The sequence below is a fragment of the Perca flavescens genome, chromosome 5 (assembly GCF_004354835.1).
Source record: "Perca flavescens isolate YP-PL-M2 chromosome 5, PFLA_1.0, whole genome shotgun sequence".
NCBI lineage: Eukaryota > Metazoa > Chordata > Actinopteri > Perciformes > Percidae > Perca > Perca flavescens.
Genome location: NC_041335.1, coordinates 752501 through 767877, shown reverse-complemented (window position 1 = coordinate 767877; position 15377 = coordinate 752501). Strand labels below are relative to the sequence as shown.

At 41.2% G+C, this 15377-nt stretch overlaps 1 protein-coding gene across 2 annotated transcripts in view; it reads right to left on the bottom strand.

Annotated features, from left to right (window-relative positions):
* Positions 1–2550: 2550 nt before the first annotated feature.
* The window catches only part of fam189a2 (family with sequence similarity 189 member A2), a 25892-nt gene continuing 13065 nt past the window's right edge, over positions 2551–15377 (bottom strand). For both annotated transcript variants that reach the window (XM_028578334.1, XM_028578335.1), the window contains 8 exons: positions 14651–14758; positions 11154–11287; positions 10909–11044; positions 8501–8570; positions 7331–7543; positions 6247–6572; positions 4480–4746; positions 2551–3265 (listed from right to left, as the gene is read on the bottom strand). In XM_028578334.1, coding sequence (XP_028434135.1) covers positions 3224–3265; positions 4480–4746; positions 6247–6572; positions 7331–7543; positions 8501–8570; positions 10909–11044; positions 11154–11287; positions 14651–14758 — 1296 coding nt within the window. In that variant the 3' untranslated portion in view covers positions 2551–3223. The remainder of the gene's footprint in view (positions 3266–4479; positions 4747–6246; positions 6573–7330; positions 7544–8500; positions 8571–10908; positions 11045–11153; positions 11288–14650; positions 14759–15377) is intronic.

The window sequence follows — 15377 nt, the reverse complement described above, 5'->3', positions numbered from 1 at the left end:
CAACCAATGTACTCCATGTTCAAACAAAAACCAGCTGGATATATAAAATCGCACATATAGATGAAATATATAGGAAACTATGTAAAGGTATATACTTCTAATGGCTTTGTGTGTTTGGGTTGGCCTGTAGGCACACTTCAGTCAGTAGAAAGCAATGTGAAGGGTCTCGTACTGTGAGTGGAATGTAGGAAACTGAATGTGTGAAATGACATTCATGTAAATATATGCAGCTAGAGCACAAGGTCATTTAAGGTGTGTGTGATATTTTCTCTCCGTGGTCTGTCAGGGAACGTAGGCTAGCATGACACAATGAAGCTAACCAAGGAAACAAGCACTGGTGGCAGGCAGCAGGGTTGGCTACCAAGTATTTATAAGTGCACTCATTTTGAATGTAACTGAAATGTTAACTCTCAATGTGTCTAAAGATTAAAAAAGAAAACCCTTTCTGTAAAGCAGCATCAATGTTTATTTATTTGCTAGCTTTTTTTCTGTGATGTTCTAGCTATTGGAGCTACATTCCCGTACCAGAGCCAGAATGTTTGTAACAGTATTTACAACAATAAATTACTTGCAGAAGGATGTTGGCTTGGGCTGTTGTTTCGAAATGAGCCAGGAGGAGTTCTGTCCTGTTTGACCAACACATTCTCACTCCCATCGTGTCAAAAAGCGATGCTTGGTCATATATATATATATATATATATATATATATATATATATATACTATACTTTTTAATATCTGCGCGCAGGTTTTAGATCAAAGATGTCATTGAGAAGGTTGATTCAATCAGGTATCACATCGGCCTGGGAGCTGGGGTAACAATAGATCTGGCCTATATCTCAAAGCACTCCACTACAGGAAGACGTGTCACACTGCCATGGAAACAGGGCCAATGAATACTTCCTCAAAAACATTTTAAAAATCATTGTTGATTCAGGAAAATTAATTTGATTCAAATCATTTATTACCCACCAGGATAGTTTTTTTTTTAAAACACACAGGAATAGTTGAATAGATGATTATGAAAGCCAAATGGGCTCTACTTGACCGCCACCATCTGACATCATCAGGACCTCTGCCTGAACCAGCACCCATACAACAGATGAGCCGCGAGGGCAGTCTTACTTCTTGCTCCCTTACTGTGATGTCTGCTTTCACTAATCCAACCCCCCACATACAACTTCCCCCTATGACTTTTTTGTCCCTTGTTTTGACATACTTTATGACTTTTTTTTTCTTTTTTTCGACATACTATACTATGACTTTTTTTCGACATTCTATATTATGAAACAGGAAAGTATAAAAAAACGGGGACTTTTATTGTGAAGAATTTATAGTGAATTAAACAGTTTAACACTCGCTGCTTTGAGCGCTCCGACTCACACGGCGAGCTGTGTACACAGTGCTGTGGAGATAGGTCTGGCAATGCAATACGCAGATTTATTCTGCTGAACCATAACAGGACAGAGATCCTATTGTCCCACGCCTAATCACACATATATGATAATATATGCAAAACAAATGTAGTTCCGCTCAGAGTTCAGTAGGCGGTCCTTAATATGGCTCAGGACACATATGCGTCCACACACGTTTGAAATGTTTATTATTATTATAAAAGCAGAACATAGTGTCTGGCGGCCAGACTTCGACCTCATTACTCAAAATAAAAGTTACTTCGAAGACCTTACTTTTAATTCAAAGTACATTTCAGTAAACTTCAGGTCATATATACAGTAAAAGTACAATCCATCTGCATTTCCCATGCCTTAACCTATATTATTTAATTTATACAATTTTTTGAACATGCTTGTGATTAATGCATTTTGTCTATCAGCTTTTCAATGCAAAGTCGTACCTCTCAGCTCTTTAGGGTCATGCTTACAGTATTTGTTCTATGCAATGGATATGTCTGATAATAATACAAACTATTTCCTCTTTCAGCATTTTCAGTCCATTCATTTGAGATTCCACTTTTGACAGTATTACAGTTTAGATTCCTCTATTTCAGCTCTTAGCTTATTTAGGTAATGCTTCAGCTTCTAACTCTGACAGTTTTATATTTCATCTTCCAGGGTTTTCAGCAGTGCAGTGTATTTGAGATTTTTCAAACAATTTCTTTCATATTTCTTTCTCACAGCTCTCTCTTCTCTACTTAATCATACTTTCAGCTAGAAAATAGATTCAGACCTCACAATGTTCTACATCTTTTGGGGTTATTGAACTTTAAAAAGCCAATAATTCAGTTTAGCGTCAGCTTCTCAAAAAACCTTTAAATAGTCCACATTTCTTTACATTAGTGGTGTTATTCAACTTCTCAATGAAATTCATACTCATTAAAACCATTCCCACTTTTCCATCTATTCTCACTAATTAACCTTCTTAAGCAGTTAAGCTAGCAATCCAGTTTAGCTTTAACAATTTAGCTCTAAATGTAACTGTGTTAAATGTGTGATATCGGGGCACCCAGATAGCTCAGCTGGTAGAGCAGGCGCCCATATATAGAGGTCAACTCTGACCTGCGGCCCTTTGCTGCATGTCATCCCCCCCCCGCCTCCCATTTTGTGTCTTCATCTGTCCTGTCAAAAATAAATGCCCAAAAAATAATCTTAAAAAAGTATGATATCGTCTCATATCGATCGAAGGCACCTGAATTGAATCAAATCAAAATCGTATCTTGCCAGACTTTAAGATATCAGCAAACTCATATCGTTGTCCAAAGAATCAATATAACACCTAGCTTATTTCTGTATCGTAATTATGTAACGCTGTTCCAGGATTTGGTTACTTCCCGAGCCATTGAAAAGGGCTTGGCCACCAAAATACCAAATGTGTTGGTATGGCTACAGATGTGGTTGACGCAAAGGGCTGGGGTTGTTAGCGTAGCTACGGCGGTGGTTACAGCTATGCAACTCTAGCTTTATTAATGGCAAATGCTATAATTCTGGCTATTCCTGTAGCTGTGGTCAAAGCCTTATGAACAACCGCAGCCATAACCATAACTAAAACCATAGTCACAGCTACAGCAAAGAGCTACTGTTGGAGCTCTGGCTTCCTCCTCAAATATGGATCAGAGAGAATGCAGTCCACAGTCCACAGTGAAGCAGCTGCATAATCCCAGGTGGAGAGCTCGCCCTCGTTGTTTGCCAGAAACTTCACATTTCCCATTCCACAAAGGACGGTAGGTAGGTAGGTTTTCAATGTCCCTCCTCCAGTGTGCACCATCAGTTACGATGGGAAACCCTCAGACCTCAGGACAATCATCCAGTCCTGTGACAGAGAACGTAAGTGATAGTAGACAGCTACAGAAACAAATCCATAACCACACAGATTTTACAGAACATATAACATGCTTCTTACACTGCTTTTACATATTGTGGGAATTACCAGTTTCCAATATGTAAATACGGTTTATGCCAACATTAGTGACTGGCAAACAGAATTTTTCTGAAAGCTTCAATATATTCTACCAGTAAGCACTAAATAGACTAACGTGAATGAAAAAAAGCCTCACGTCAGCCAGTCTCTGCTCAAGGTAACTAAACCAAATCTATTAGTGCTATATTTAACAGGGACAGACACAGGGGAATCTTTGCCATCATTACCTTCACATGACGTGTGGCCACACACCCCAAAGATTTTAGACCAAAGTCATTTTACACCATTGGAAGTGCCACAATTGACTTGGCGAGGCTGCATGAATCTGCTTGGGACTGTGACTGGGAACACCTTATGAAATGGTTTGAAATCATCAAATCATTTCCAAGACGTGTACTTGAAAGAACTATATAATTTGGTAATAATTATGGGTAAAATGGTATGTTAATTAAAATGGAAACTTTTTTTTTTTCTTTTAGTCAGTGCACAGCAGGTCAGCTAAACATGAAATAATTACAAATGTGTCAACAATTCAACATATAGGAAAACAAAGTTTACAAGGACAAATGAATAATGCATGAATATTCACTTTTCTTTCAAGTACTTTCCTATTTTCCCTATAGTTAGTGCCAAATTCTATCCAAGGAACTTGTTGGGAATTATTAAGAAAGCATTACTGTTTTATTAAAATCTGAAAATATTTAAGCCAATGCATCTGACTATTGGATAACATCATGTTCTAAACACCCCCCCACACACACACACATCTCAAAGCATACAGCACTTTAAATGCTGGGTACCATGTTTCAATACAAGGCACCCATAGTTTTTGTATTTCACATTTCATAAAAACAGTATTAGCTGAGAAAAAATAAAAAAAAAAAAAAAAAAAACTACACACACACACACACACACACACACACACACACACACACACACACACACACACACACACACACACACACACACACACACACACACACACACACACACACACACACACACACACACACACACACAGTGGTTTCAAGGTTTAGCTACAGATAAAGCAGAATCCATCTGTGTTGCCATACAACATATTTCTATACAGTTGGTTTTCAAATCACCGTCTCTCTAAAGACTCCGATCAGACTGTGGGGGCGTTCGGGATGATCTGGGCGGGACCCTGTCCTCGACACCACTTTTCTACTGTTGCCTTGAGGTTCCAGGGACTCGAGTGTAGGACAGGTGAAGGAGCTGAGGTCCCCGCAGCTCTGCAGGTGCAGCAGGCCAGGCCTTCTCCGTGGGGGGCGTGGGAAAGTCTGGGAGGAACTGTTTGATGGCTGCTGGGGAGGTTTAGGCTGACCGGGACCCATCTGGGAGTCAGTGAACACCTGAAAGCACACAGGAAACTAATGTGCATGGCAGCTCAAAATATAGACAGAACAAACATATGATTTACTAATTTGTATATATACAAAAGTGAGGGGGACAGATTGTTCAGCAGGATGAGTTTTGTTGAAAGATCCTCTCCCATTTGTTTGATTGTCCAAATTGTGGATTCCAAGTAGCCTACCTTCATTTATGATTGATGGAAACACAGACATTTCCATAAACCGTTCCATACGTTTTTACTGCCGCATCTCGTCCAACGGGAGACCTGCTAACATCTCAACTGGCCACACGGAGGCGGAGCACGCCAATGAACCAAATGTGTGGTACTGAGGTCATCAATATGCAAAAAGATAAGAATTTTTTTTACGTTTGAATCCATTTCTCATATGGACATTGGAGGGGGGTGCTGTAAAAACGTGTGTGGGGTTGTGTGTGTGTGGAGAGGGGGGGGCGATCAGTTTTGGCCGTCAAATTTAGTGACCTCTGGCACATTCTAATGCCACTACTGTAAATGGAATGTTTTTATTTATTCTACTCCATCATATACGTATCTTAATCATTGCATATTTTAATGAGTTTTCCTCCCTATATTTTTTTTTAATGTATTTTATTATAAAGTCAATTTTTTTTTTATTATTGCCTATATCTATATGAGTCTATCAATCAACTGACGCAACCTGAGTAACACCTACTTATGATGCGTTCAAATCAACTCAGACATGTACTGTAAGTGTGGGGGAAAGAGGGCAACGACATGGAAAGTGTGGGGGACATGTCCCCCACGTACTCCGTGTCCGCTACGCCCTTCAAAATGTTATTCTGAGGAGTTTCTGTTTTTTTGTCTACTCCATTTATATCAATGACGGTAAGCTAAATGACAAAAACATAACAATGTATAAATCAACACCGTTCAACAGCAGCACAAACTGCAGCCTCCAGACTGAGCATCAGTAGGGGTGGGGGGGAAAATGGATACAGCATAATATCGCGATAGTTTCTGTGGCAATACTGTATCGATACACAGACGCCAAGTATGGATCTATTATTACACATGTATATGTGGGTCAGTTTATCTGCTAGACAATCCCATTTTGCAGCAATAAAATTGAAGTGAGATGAACAAACAGAGAAATTAATCTTTTTAGATAAAGCAGATGTTGACAAAGTTTCCTTTTTGGGACAACATTTAAAATTGGGAAAAATCTGAAGTTGGAAAAAGGGTAATACATTTCAATATATCACAGAATATTGAAATATGTTTAAAATCGCAACAATATCGTATGGTGACATAAGTATCGTGATGATATTGTATCGTGAGGCCTCTGGTGATTCCTCCCCCATATCATACAGTGGAAACAATCCGGTGGAATTTCCTGCAGCACCTGAACAATCCCAGAAATGAAACGTCCTCGAGGTAGACTATACTGACTATTACCATATTCAAATGTGAAACCTCCCCAACACTGATGTCTGTATCAGATGTGTGTGTGAACTCCTACCTGTTCTATGTAACTGGCGCAGCGTACAGCCTCCTCCATGTGCTCCTGGTCTGACTGCAGGACACTCCGGATGCTGTCCACCAGCTCCTGGACCTCGGGGGCCAGGCCCTGCGCCGCCGGCTGCTCCAGGATCTTCCTGACCAGCTGCTGTGTGTGTCGGTAGCTCTGGTAGTCCACCATGGAGGAGGGCCGTGGCCGGCGGGGGGTCCTCCTGTCGCCGTTGCCCCGTCGCAGTGTGACCTGGCCCTGGGCGCAGACAGCCAGCGCGGGCTGGGACGTCTGGGTGGAGGAGTCTGTGGTCTGGGGAGCATCGCTGCTGCTCAGCGCTGCAGCAGACATCACAGGGAAACAAGACAGATATAAGAAGACAAACGAGGAGACGACAGACTTACAATTTATTTTACAAGCAAAATACAACGGCTATTTTAAATCTGAGAAATGCCATAACGTGCATCTGCATCATCATAGCTATGTTTTGATTGGGTCATTGTTGTCTGATTATAGCTTGATATGTCACTATCAGCTGGCACTATTACCACTTGTGCAGTATTAATCATTTATATCATGTAGGTCCACCAGGCGCCATCCATTTTGGCTAATAAACTTTGTTCCCAAATGTTAGCTTAGAAGTTGAGCAATTCAGTGTGAAAATTAATGGAAACACCTTAAAATTTGACCGCAAAACAGCACGTGACGTCATTACACACAGGTTTTTATTCGCTTTAAAGCCGTTGGATGGTTACACACTTTCACCAGCTTTACTCACATGAATGTTTTTAGGGAACTTCAGATCATTTGATTGAAAAGTGGATGGAAACAGTTATTAAGAGGTGTGGTTAAAACAGGACCATCCATAAAGCTAGTTCATCCTGTGCATCCTCTCCAATTTTCTTTCTCTTTTAAGATTTTTTTTTCTTCTTCTCATTTATAGAGGAAACACTGCTGTATCTCATCATCTAATCCAGTAGTTCCCAACCTTTTTGGTCTGAGGTCCCCCACAGCCCTGTCACAAATCATCTCCCACTGGTGAACCAACTTCCAAAGACTGAATAGTTCCACACGAGCAAAAAAAAAAAAAGCCAACCTTTGTCAGCAAGGTCCATCAACACCGGGTCGCTGGTGGAGCGATGGATCCTTGCTCTCCTCCAGGGGGGCGAAGCTGGAGAGGGGGGAGGTGCGGGAGAAGGGGGCTGTGGAGGAGGAGGAGAAGGAGAAGGAGGAGGAAGAGGAGACTGGAGCTGGGGCTTGGCTTGCGGAAAGTGGCCCGGTGATGCCGATACCATTTGGGGACTCCTGTCTTAGACCAAAGACAGACAGACACACGTGCTATTAGAACAAAAGGCAGTGTCTGACACACACGTAAAATCAAAGGACACAGGAGATTCTCCAACAAAACAATGCAGCACACAGTCCCAGAGATGTCTTCACCACAAATGCTGTAAAAATATACTTCTATAAAAATGCAGTACAAGTGTGGCTAATACACACACATAAGGGAAACCGCTTTACAAATCTGACAGGGATCACATGAGTGCTACAGGCAGCTGAAGGTGTCAGGATCCTGAACACGAGGAGTACAGGACGAATGGCAAAGCGAGTCCATCCAGCAGAATCGTCAGAGGAGCAGACTAAATGACTGAAGCCTGCTGAAGCTGCACACTGTTCACACTGGTGTGTGTAGAACGGATTGTTCCTATCATGTAAAATACAGGCTGGTAGCAAACTTCCTAAATCACACAACCAAAAGGTCAAAAGGCCAAGTTGTACTCACGTGTTTTCATGAATTCTTCTTGCAAGTCAAACTTCTACTTTTGAAAGCCGGGTCTAAGACTCCCTTTACCAATTTACATACACTACTTTAGTTTTTTAATTGCTGGTGCATTGTCACGATTGGAAATGTCTGAATGTGATGCCTTACATATAACACCTAAACCCTTTCTTTATAAAACTACTAAAATTACTATATTAATCAGTCAGAGTCACATCAATGATTTATAGCAAATGGTTTGACAGTTACAGCTCTACTTAGAGATTCAGGCTACATTTCCATCACTACGTTTTGGTTTAAAAAGGAATATCTTCTGCTACCTTTCCCCCTCTCATTTCCCCTGCTCTGGGGTTTTCTCTGGAGTATTCTAGCCATGGCCGAGTGCAAAACCAACTCAGGTTAAGTGTTCCACCTGATCATCCAATGGGAGGGTAGTACACAGATTCCCAGATACCTCCCCGCCTGCTGTGTGGAACTGTGTCCTACCTCCAACAGAGGCTCCTGGTGCCGAGGTAGTTGGGTTGATAGGCAACTCTGTCAGAGCGATCTCTGGCTCCTGAAAGAAACAGACATTAGCATCTCTTTACAGCCAGAACACCGGTACCGATGCCAATACCGTGACTTTGTTACCGGTTCGTAAACGATACTTTTCTCGATACCAATTTTATAAAACAAAAATAAATTAAATTACACGTTACGGCACAAATCTTTGTATTTATGTTCCAGCTCCGACTACGTGAGCCGTCTCTGTGTAACGTAGAGTTTCTCCTGCGTGTCTCTACAACGTGTAACATTAGACAGCCAATCACAGACAGTATTAGATCTTGGTAGAAGCATGCTGCATGCTGATTGGCTCACTGACTCTGATGAGATTTACTCCTTAGGCCGGCTACACACTGGCTGTGTGGCGTGAGCGTGTCAGCTGCGTGGTGTGTCCGTTTTTATTTGGGCTCCCATGGTAACAGGTTGCGTGACACGCACGTCTCAGAAAACGCGTGCATGCTAGAAATAGGACCGACGCCTATTTTTCAGCGTGTTGGAAGTGTTTCCAGGCAAAATAGAATAGGAAAAGATCTTTATATGTCATTTTGACACAAATACATTTAATAAATGACATGTTGATGTTTGAAAGTCTCGAGGTTTTGATATAAATGTCATTTAAAAACATAATAAATAATTATTGATTATTTAATAATATTATTAGAAGGAAATATTCTGGAGCTTATTCTGCCGTCAATACTGCCGACGTTGTCTTTGCTGTAATCAGATCAGTATATATTTATGTTTATGGGAAACATCCATGTGCACAGACAAGGCTAGCAGCAGCAGCAGCGCTGCGTCAGACACCTTTCTGGTGGGGAAAGATGTAGAAAACGCCACGCAGCCGCCACGCAACAGAAACGCCACGCTCACGCCATGCAGCCAGTGTGTAGCCGGCCTTAGGGATTGATATTGGGTAATGAATGACGAGGCATTTTTCGATACTCGATACTTTAGAGGCAATTCGGTCTGTGACTAAAAGAAGCCCTATCAAGAATTCATTAAAAAGACAAGTTGCCAATTTACAAATGTGCTCGCATGTTTTAGTCATGGGGCAGTACAATATATGTTGACATAATATTTAAAATAAATACCCAAAAATGACAACAGAAAACACACTAAGTTTCCCCTGAGGTAGGTAATCCACCACAGCCCATTACTCCAGAGAGATATGCAGCTTTGACAGAAAGTGAAGGTGACTGCATGTTGACTGTGATGGATTAATGATCAAAAACAAAGTTGATTTGTGCTGAAAACTGATGATTAAGTTCACAACATTAAAAGGGTAAAAAGAACACTGGTATTGTCCTTTCAGCACGCTGTAATGTAAATGCAACAACTCTGGCCTACAATGTGTGAAGAAGAGCTAACTGACAATCACCTTGTTGCAGATATATCAGCAGCCATGTATCTCGGAAACAGACATCTAATATCAGTTTCTTCATTTCAAGAGTAACTTGATTTTTCAACTCTAAAATGTCCTGTTCAGTATGTATCTGGGTCGCAATTCTTAAACAAATAAATAATCTAAGAGATCCGTATCATGATTGTTTTTTAGGTTGTGTGTCTTTACGTTAAAGGGGAACTTCCGTTTGTTTCAACCTGGACCAACAATCTTTGACATCGGTCCAGTATTAAGAGAGATCGCTGCAGTCAGCAGCCGAGAAACAAGCTACAATGTAAGTTAATTGTCCAGCATGTATTTACCTTCACAAAAGTGCTTGTTTTGCCGCTGACAGACTCAGATTATATTAAGTGTCTGACAACATCATGGAAAGCATTTCTAAGGAGGTCAACCTTTCTGTTAAAGACATTTAAACATTAAATCATTTGCAAAATTTCATTTGCTAAACCCACCAGACTCTATGTAAAAAAACACACTTCATTCAAAGTTGACAGAAACAAAATAAAACCATCAAAAGCCGTTTTTGGGTTGTCTTTCCACTTTTACAACTATCACAACTCTAGTTTTGGTTGAAATAAACACATAGTTTACAGATCTACAAAAGTATTGTTTTTTGAAATGGAGTCTGGTGGGTTTAGTGCTAGGGACCTCAGAGCTGTTTCTGGTTAAACAGAAAGGTCTCAAAGCGGTTTTAAAAAGGTCTATTGGCTGTGGCTGCAGATTACAGCGTTCTCGTTTAATACTGGACCAATGTCAGAGATTGTTGTTCCCATCAGTCACTTAGACACAAAAACACAGGAACATAGGGTCCAGGTTGAAAAAAAAAAAACCTTTAACAAATACTATCTGCCCATATATTGTTATTCGTTTTTATAACCTTTAAAAAACTGAAATAAAATATCCTGTCTGGGTTGGGCTCCGGGGTAAAGGATGCAGATTTAAAGTGTACCTGTGTGACTGCATTGGTGGAGCTTCCAGCAACAACCTCATATGGAGGTGGGGGGTCTAAAGGACAGAAGACCTCCACCCCTTTGATCCGGGCCCCATAGATATGAGGGAGAGGGATCACGCTGTCCCCGAGGATCCTGAAACACACAAGTCAAACACATAGTGAGTGCCAAGTCGTGTTCTATCGAGCTAATGTGACACAGCAACACTAAAGGAGAGAACACAGAGGATGGAGAACAGTGTTACCGGCGAGCCAGGCGGGGGGTGTATGAGTAGAAAGTGGAGAAGTAGGAGGGGGGCGGGGCCGGGGCCACAAACTCATCTGGGTCTGGGACCTGAGCCGGCTCCTCCCTTTCTTCAACTGTTGCCCTGTGCTCGTCCTATCACAGAGCAGGGACATGTGACATCACACAGCATGTTCAACGCTATCATATCAGACGCACTTCTTTTTTTCATTTTTGTAGGTTTCTTTTGTTTTATATGTATCTGCAAATGTCATCCATTAAGTTATTGATAAAAAATAAAAAGTTATTTATAGACAGAGTCACCGTGACGTAGAGCGATGTTTTTTATTAGCTTTTTTACAGCGTGAAGTGTCAGGCAAAGGAATGTTTTAAATGTTAGAAAATCAGATGCACTTCTTTAGAACTAAAGACAAACCATTAAAAGACTACGCACAAACTGTCCACATGGTATCCTAAGCCTTCAGGGTTCAGGGCTTTCTACAGCTTTTAAGTGAACGTGGACAAAAAGTGCTGAACCCCCTGCTGATGATGTAAATCAGGGGTGTCAAACTCAATGTCACTAAGGGCCACACTGGAAAAAGAGAATCGCACCAAGGGCCAGACATGTACAGTACAGGCCAAAAGTTTGGACACACCTTCTCATTCAATGAGTTTCCTTTTTATTTTCATGACTATTTACATTGTAGATTCTCACTGAATTCATCAAAACTATGAATGAACACATATGGAATTATGTACTTAACAAAAAAGTGTGAAATAACTGAACACGTCTTATATTTTAGATTCTTCAAAGTAGCCACCCTTTGCTTTTTTATTAATAAGGGAATAAATTCCACTAATGAACCCTGACAAAGCACACCTGTGAAGGTAAAACCATTTCAGGTGACTACCTCATGAAGCTCATTGAGAGAACACCAAGGGTTTGCAGAGTTATCAAAAAAAGCAAAGGGTGGCTACTTTGAAGAATCTAAAATATAAGACATGTTTTCAGTTATTTCACACTTTTTTGTTAAGTACATAATTCCATATGTGTTCATTCATAGTTTTGATGCCTTCAGTGAGAATCTACAATGTAAATAGTCATGAAAATAAAAAGGAAACACATTGAATGAGAAGGTGTGTCCAAACTTTTGGCCTGTACTGTATAGTGTATTAACATGCCTTTATTTCATTGAAAAAGTCAAATATCTTTGACTCAATTATTGCATGCCTCATATAGTCTCCTCACTCAAAGTTTGGTCCACATAAAGCTCTGAAAAAGTGAGCAAAAAAGTTCCAAAGCCATCCTAGAATTTAGCAAATCAAGCAAAAGCAATGATTACATTTTCTAAGTAGGCTACCACACAGCTGACTCACAACAAGCTCTTTCACAGCCGGAAAGGGGGGGAATTTCTGAGTTTCAAAGTCGGCAAATTTGCCAAAGTCTGCTTTGAGTGTCACGTAATTGCAAATTGAAGAACAGTTTGCCATATATCGTGAACCTAGATTCATATTGGGGCCGGATCAGAATGAGCGAGCGGCCAGATTAGGCCCGTGGGCCTCGAGTTTGACACGTGATGTAAATGATCAGGACTAAATGGATGTGAGATAAGACTCTAAAGCTGAGCATGAAGAAGCTGGTGAGTGTAGCCTGGCATGTGCATGTTAAAGAAGGGTTGTTAAAGGAATAGTTCAACATTTCGGCAAATATACTTATTTGCTTTCTTTTGGAGAGTGAGATGAGAAGACCAATACCATTTTAATATGTGTGCACTCCAGTCCCAACTGCTTACTGAAAACCACAACATGTCACTTTGTGTGCAGGCTAAACCAACGAGATACTAGGAACCCCCGAGGCCTGTACTACGAAGCAAGATCAACATGTCCTGGATTTCTTTCAGTAATCCGGCTTCACTAATCCTAACAATCCTGCGGTCCCGGATAACCGGTGTCACGACGCTGGTTATCAACTAGTTCAGTCAACCCAGGTTTGTCCAATCTAGAGACGCGCGCGTTCACATAAAAGAGGCGGTGTTTGCGCACCACGACCAATCACAAACATCTACCAGAGCCACATGTTTTATATATAAGAAGAGAAAATTATAATTCTACATAAATATGAAGGACACAGACTCGGTTTTCCAGGGAAAACGCAATACAGTCGCTGCTTCCTAAAACAAAAAAAAAATAGCCGACGCTGTAGATGTTTAAATCACAACTCCAATATCACTTCCCCATCAGTCAGGACCAAGATCTGACTATAATTACACTTGGGCTTTCCATAAACTGTCGTTGCTGTAGCCTTTTATTTCAGTTGCAACCCTGGCAGTGGGAAGCGATCGTGAGAGCAAATAAAAAATATTAAAACATAATTCAAACCGATAAAGATTGGCGACACACGGCTCAAGAAGCCGATATGCAATTCCCTCCCATTAAAATATATAGGCTATATTTCATAAAAATACCCATGTTAACGGGGTTGTTGGTCTCTAAATGTTTTAACTTTTATGAGTGCACCCCTCTCTCTCCCTCTCTCTCCCTCTCTCTCTCTCTCCACCGAGCTCCGCCTGATCTTCTTTAATAACGGTGACGCCGTTATCAATCGACCTATTGATTGGTCAGTAGGCGGTGCTTTAACACCGGTTGATCTCTGATCTCTAACTTAACCTGCTCCCGACCAGGTTAGGTGTTCACCACGGCGATTGAACCCGATAACAACTGATCCACCTTCGTAGTACAGAAAATCCTGGGTTGAGCCTTAAGTTAACTCGTTAACGCCAAATCCTGCTTCGTAGTACAGGCCTCAGGAAGACCAGCAACTGCATCACCAGGGGCGATCAATAAACAGCAAGCAGTAAACCATGCTCATTAGCAGGCATGGGCCGCTTACCAGTTTCAAGGTATACCGCGGTTTGAAAAAGTCAGTTTCAAAACCACTAACATTTTCCGTCATACCGTTCCTGCGGTATGTCTGTTGTTTTACGAGTCGTCGAGGACAGAAAGTGCAGTTTAGAAATCCCTCTCCCTGCCAGTGTGCAGTGTGTTTCAAAATCAAATACATTGTGTTCAATGGGGAAATTGAGTGTTTTTTCACCCAGACATTTCAAAGTAATACATTTTAAAGCTGTAATTGCAATACCGTGAAACAGTGATATTTTTGCTGAAGGTTATGATACCGTCCAAATCTCATACCAGCCCATGCCTACTCATTAGTTGTAGAGTTGTTGGTAGGTGTATTTTTGAAAAGGTATCACATAAATGTCTCTATGGCTGATATTACAGACATCTGATTTCTCACTCTGTGACAGAAAACAGTTAATAGGAGCCAATAGAGTCGCAGAGATCAGTGTTTTTGTTGCTTCATATTTCAGTGTGTGAAACTGAGACTGAAAGATGTATTCACAGTAACATCATCATCTCATATGTTATTTCTAATTTGGATTTCTCCGAGCAGAAGGATTGTGGGTAAGGGCCAACATTGGCTTTGCAGCAGCAGAGCTGCCTGTGCAGTGGTCGTACCATGAACGGTGTTCTGGCGGTGAAGATCTGCAGGTATCTCAGGGCGGCAGCCATAAGGCACACAGCCGTGGTCAGAGCGTTCAGAGCACACAGCGCAAACAACACTTTCTGGGGGGAGGAAAAAGACACAGATCAGTTCAAATACAGCAGACACAACTATTTGATCGGTTGTTCGTGTTTAAAGCAGAGCAAGGGCTCCATATATTCACAGGCTGCAAAGACAACACGTTGATGACTGAGAGTTGGAAGTGTGCTCTGCTCTTCTCTTTGCTGTTTTGGTACCTGGTGCAGAACTGGATGAGAGTTGTATGAAAGGACGCAGGAGAGCTGTTGTATCTGTGTCCAGCACAACACACTCAGCTGACCCTTTAACCAACATTTGGTTCTTCTGTAAACAAGCTGAAAATGTGGAGGAAATGTGCAGCAAATATTAAATAAAGTAAACCATAACCAATACAGTAATGTGTGTATGTTTTGTGTTTTGTCTATAGCGTAACCTTGGCAATCTTCACTCAGCGTATAGCCCACAGCTGTTGGTGCTGTTGAACACTATGTGCTCTTTACTGATTCCACTATTCCTCCTGATTAACTCATTCTTGGATCATTGTCCTTCGACTGAATTAAGGACGCTTTCACACCTATAGTTCGGTGGGCTCGGTGCGATTCGGGGGTGAAGTTGCAACATTGTTGTATTTTTCATCTGGTTGGGTTTGCATTCACCCTGCAC